We start from the raw sequence: 5,970 nt of genomic DNA, 5'->3' as shown, positions 1-5,970 counted from the left end.
AGACTAATCTAAACTTAGCCATCTTCTGGACATCTTCGGGTTTCACAGGACTTCACTTTTCCTTAGACCACAACCTTGGCTTTGATACCTGTTATTGGGGGAACTTTATTCCCTAAAGGCATATCAGAGTTAGATATGTGGAAGGAGCCGTGAAATGGGTTGCATTTGAATGTGTAGGTTATCTTGCTCAATAAGAGATCCGGCTCTTCCCGCAATATTCTTGTGATATCACTATTGCCTTTAGGGGCGTAAAATGCCATCAATACATAGACACATATGTTGGAATCTTTGATATAGATTGGTACGCTAAAGAGAAATGCCAAACTAGTTTGTCAGGGTAAAACCAGATTATAATATATCAATCTAACATCAAATGCATCACATCACATGTTTATGTACTAGATAAAGCCCACATGCTTCTTTCTTGAGTCATAGTCTAAAAGGTGCTATTTTAATCATGAGAGACTTTTTCTAAATCTAGGAATATCCTTTTGACAAGTACAGTTTATCCTAGCCACGATGAATCCAACATCTTCCATTTAGAATCTCAATCACAATTAGACTACTTATAAGCTTATAAGCATATCTTATTTTAACAAATGTCAAATGGAAGTCTAAGTGATACAATTATGAACAACTATATTGCATTCATTCGTTTTATCATTTAAGTTATCTCTATCCTTCTCTGAAATTGTATGATACACCAAGTATCCCATAACAGGCCAAGAAAAATGATAGTTTGCATTGTATGATACATATACAAAACATCTCGATAAAAAGGCAACCTTGTATAAACATTCATTAACATCTTCGCTTGATAGGTTTCAAATCTTCATGTCATTCCAGTTAGTAACCTCCCATTCATACCGAACAATTACCCTTACTAGAAATTTTACACCACTTGTTTCCTAATTGATCCATATTAAGTACTACCAGAATAACTAATATTATAACATTAACTGTTCTCCCATAAATACATTTCACTAGAGGTGTGATTGGTTAGGAATAGTTGGGATCGTTGAATTAAAAGAGTGGTGGGCACACATAAAATATATTAATATTAACTTATCTTAGCAATACAATCCTTTCTCTCTAACTACACTGAACTCACTTGTACAAAACTATTACTGCTATATTAATATTAATATATTAATATTAATATTAACTTATCTTAATAACTTATCTTAGCAATACAAAACTATTACTGGTATATTAATATTAATATATTAATATTAATATTAACTTATCTTAATAACTTATCTTAGCAATACAAAACTATTACTGCTACAATACAAGAACCTAACCTACACTCAACTTTGCATCACTGACTTCTTTATCTAAACTTTGCTTAGCCTCTCTAGTTTAGCCATGAGATAACATTTAATGGTAGGTGTAACTATTACCCAAGAATACAACACATGCTCATATCAATGATCAGTGCTCACCTTCAATACTCGTAGTTAGCAATGACTTCTCACAACCTCAAGTTTATTTTTAATTTGGTAAACTATGAAAAACTCAATGCTTTCGTAAATAAATCAGGTACTCGTTCATTTGTGCCAATCGGATCCATTAGAATCTCTTCATGAAGAACTTCCTCTCATAGAAAGTGATGACCTACTTCGATAAGCTTCATCCTTGCATCAAAAACTGATTTCACCACGAGCCAAATTGCAAATTGATTATCATAATGTAGAGCTACAAGTATTCTATTGACTGATTTAGATCATCTATCAACTGAAATGTCATGCACTTTCCTGAGCTATCATCGTTGTTGATCTACATACACCCTTTGTAGTTGATAGTGACATCGTTGACCATCTTTTATTGCATCGAGGTATAGCTCTTAAACAAAGATTGAAGACGCATCCAATGGTAAACCTTCAAGTGTCATGATCTCTAGTGTAGTCAACATCAGAATAACTGTAAACCTCACAATCTCCACCTTTCTTATACAAAAGAACATGATTGAGTGTAGTTTTGACATACATTAGAATTCTTCTAACTACTTCCAATTGAGGCTTTTCTGGCTTTTGAATGTATCGGCCCACCACAAATGCGATGTCTAGTATTTTCATCGTCAGATTGATCAGACTCCAAACTAGTTGTCGATACATAGTTGGATCCTCTAAATTCTTTGCTTCATGTGCACGCGCCTTCAGGTTCGTCTCCATCGACATCAAGATTGGCTTGCAAATGAACATCTCATGCTTGAGCAACATTTCCTTAGCATACTTTTCTTGGCAAAGGAACAATCCATCATTCCTTCAGTCAATAATGATCAAGTCATCCACAAAGATCAACATGATTGCTAGCTTATCGCCAATCTTCTTGACAAATAAGCTACAATCTGCAAAAGCAACAAACTAGCCATTTTGAATTAAGAACTCACCAATCTTAGCATATCATGCTCTCGAAGCTTGCTATAGAGAGCTTTCTTTAGTTTGCAGTCATATCATGCCTTCCTTGCTCTAACACCGTATTGAAGGTCAGCGCTGACTATCAATCATGTGACAAGAGCTGAAGCATGTGTTGCATACTTGGATGGCAGGTGCACCTATGAAATTTTTTCTCGTGATCCAACTAGAGAGACTAAGCAAAGTCTAAATCAAGAGGCTAGTGAAGGCAAAGTTACATCAAGGCAGTGGGTTACAATAAGAGTGTCAGTGATAGGTTGTTTTATTACTAGTAGTAGTAGCTTTGTACAGTGAAGCTCTATTTATAAGCCGTTTTGCTTTTACATTATACATTACTAAACAATATAAAATTACAACCCTCAAACCACACCATAATGTTAAGAGCCTTGGCATGGTGGAAGGGTCCTTTGATGGTACCAGATTAATCCGGATTTCAAATCCTATATGCTATGCATATAATGCAGATTATAAATAAGGTACCACAACATGAGTCCAATTTTGGCCCAAGAAAAGAGAGCTCAACCTGAGGGAGTGGGTTAGAATATATAATTGTAACCCTAATCCCTCTACATACCTTCAGAGTTGTGGTGTGTTAGATGGATCCTCTCAGAGTTTCAATGGATTGCAAGGGTCCTTTGACACACAACACGGAACCAAAAATATATAGTAAAATTTGGATGTAATTAGAACAGCCACTAGTCTTCGAGATACACGAAGCTTATTCCTTTATAATGCACCAACTTATCACAAATACAGAACAATTACCTTGTGCAAGCTCTCCGGCCACTGGACCGGAATCCGATACCCGCCGTCGGCACCAAACAAAGCGGCCCATCCTCTGGGGCGCCGACAATGACGCTCCCTATAAAATTCATCTCCCTGCTCAACTGACTGTTCCTCCTCGGATCCTCGCGACGCGCATCAAATCCACATCCCCGCCCCTCGCATCCCCACGTCCCCACAGACGCCTCCCGCCGTCGATCTCGCGGCGGAGAGTCGAGTAGGAGCTCGAGGACGCGGTGGCGGTGGCGGGGGTCGGAGGCGGCGAGGGAGCGGCGGCCGGAGGCGGCGAGGGAGTCGCCGAGGGAGGTGAAGACGAGGAGGAAGAAGACGGCGACGCCGGCGAAGAAGGACATGCAGGCGGCGTCGAGGAGTTCCAGCGGCGGTGGAGAGAGCGGCGAGATGGCGGGAGATTTATGTGACCCATTGGCTATGGTTTTGACTTTAGGGTTTCGAGATTTAGGGATCTGAGATTTGTTTTGGGATTTTGGAGGGTGAAGGGGAGATGAGAAATTTGGTGGGTGAGCACTACTTTGAGTAGTGCGCACAGTGAAGAGAGGAAGAAGAGGGATTTAGATTCGGGTTTGCTGTATAAGTCCCTTATATCTTTAGTATTTAGAATTGGTACTTGGCGTCATTCAAAGGTCCCCCAATTCTTATAATTTACGGCCCATTTATCTCGACTGAGGGAGTTTATTTGCAACAGATTATACAAATTTTATTGAATTTAGGCATTTAATTTTTAAAAAGATTGTAAGAACTCAGGGATCTATTAGGAATTTAATAATTTGAGGGTGTAGGTTCAAATATCAAAGAATTAATGACTAAGATGGAAACAAACTTATATTTTGATATTTTATTTGTTAGATAGTGGGAAATGGAAGCATGGTGGGGACTAAGTGCAGAGTGGCGGTGCAGTTATTTTTGTGGCTTAATTGCAATTGAATTCCCTGTAGTTTCTGTGTCGGGATGCGGATAGAGAGGGATGAGGATAGAGAAGGAAGGGGAAGAGAAATTTGAGTTTAATCTTGTTGGGTAGTTTTAGTGGGATGATAGAGGAGGGGAATGCATGGAAAATTTTCATAAAAAGCTTACATCATTACACCCCAATTTGGGTGGTAAAGGAGGAGAAGGAAAATTTTAATAATATCTCTTCTCTTCTTTAGTGTTCCTTCTTTTTTTTGTCGTGAGCTCTCAAACAGACAGATAATTTACACTTGTATACTCTTCTTTATTTTTGGCAGCACTTATATGTCCTAAAGTTTTAAAAAATTTCTCCTATACACTCTAATTTGTTTTGGTAGCACTTATTGTTATAGCCTGCAAATAACTAAGTGATAATCATTCTTGATTTGTCGATACGCGTCTCACTCCATGCCAGATCAGACATAATCAGGGCCCATAAGCCTCCACACTTGGCTCACTATCTTAGCCAACAACTCTCGAGGCCGAGTAAAAAAGCAGTATTAGTCAGCCCTCCGCTAGATGACCGAAAGAGGAGGTACTTCTCGCCCTTATCGCAAGGAGTCGTCCCCTTCTCGATAGGCAGCCAAATCTGTCCCTTCTCACCAGGCCGAGTTGTCCCTTCTCATCAGGCCGAGACAAAAGGCGGTCTTCCACGAGCCCCCCACTAACAACCAGTCATCATCACATTAAATGCATGGTCAAAAATCATTATTGATTCTGCCCCAAAAGTCTTTATAACTCATCAGGCTCCGTCAGCACCAAGCAACTGTTATTGCTTTCCATTAACCACCTGGATGACCCATGCCACCCATAGCCGACACTTATTAGCTATCTACCGAGTCAGGTGCTTACCTGGACTCGGCCACACTTATTAGCTATCTGCCGAGTCAGGTGCTTACCTGGACTTGAGAGAAGATTTGCTTCAAGAGGGTCATTCCCTTCCAAAGGTAAGTTTTCTTTCTAGCATTTTTAATTCAATTTTCTAGTTAGGTTTTCACAAATAGAGACAATAATGAAGTAATTAAGAAAAATAAAAACTTTCTCTTGTTGACTATAATAAAATACACTCTCCACTTAAATAACTATTATACAAGATAATAAATTCAACAAGAGCTCTCTTTCTCATATTTGTTATCTACCTAATTAAAAAAGATTTTTTTTTTTTGCATCCTCTTATAGTTACTTTTAATTCTTACAGTTGCATCACATATAGTTAGTAAGAATCCAACAAAGTGATTTGAGTATTTTGATTTGAGTACTCACTTGAAAATACTCTTAAGGACAAAAAACTCTTAATCAAGATAAGATGAGAGATTTCATCACTTTTTCTTAGCTTATAAATCACTAATTTCTCACTATACAAACTCAAGCCTTTTAAAACTCATTGGACATGGCCCCTAAGGATTCAAGTTCATTAAGGAACAAAGAATCTTTAAGCAAACCGATTTAAGTTTATTTGAATTTGTTGGTGTCTAAACCAAGGTTTAGGGATTGCGTAAGGTGCTCCGCAAGGAAATAGATACCTAATTGGTCATTGCCCTCCCTTTAATACTATCTTTACCCGGCTAACTGACTAAGTAAACTTTAATCTTTTACTCAAGTAGTTTCTAGTCAGGAGCTAATCTAGTTTAGTTTTAGCTTAACCCTAGAATTAAGGGTTCTTTTTTGAGTGATTGATCTTGATTTGTTTGGTTTGATTTTTCTTTTTATTTTTTCTTTTTTGAGTGATTGATCTTGATTTGTTTGGTTTGGTTTTTCTTTTTATTTTGTCTTTCTTCTTCTCTCTCACTAATCTTTTAGATATTTT

General features: G+C 37.9%; 1 protein-coding gene across 1 annotated transcript in view; it reads right to left on the bottom strand.

Annotated features, from left to right (window-relative positions):
• The window catches only part of LOC109838591 (probable methyltransferase PMT13), a 14,468-nt gene extending 10,694 nt beyond the window's left edge, over positions 1 to 3,774 (bottom strand). The window contains 3 exon segments of the mRNA XM_020407023.1: positions 3,183 to 3,229; positions 3,232 to 3,573; positions 3,576 to 3,774. Coding sequence (XP_020262612.1) covers positions 3,183 to 3,229; positions 3,232 to 3,573; positions 3,576 to 3,624 — 438 coding nt within the window. The 5' untranslated portion in view covers positions 3,625 to 3,774.

This window comes from Asparagus officinalis, chromosome 4, assembly GCF_001876935.1.
Source record: "Asparagus officinalis chromosome 4, Aspof.V1, whole genome shotgun sequence".
NCBI classification, from domain to species: Eukaryota; Viridiplantae; Streptophyta; class Magnoliopsida; order Asparagales; family Asparagaceae; genus Asparagus; species Asparagus officinalis.
Note: the sequence above shows the minus strand (reverse complement) of the source record. Positions and strands in the feature narration are given on the sequence as shown.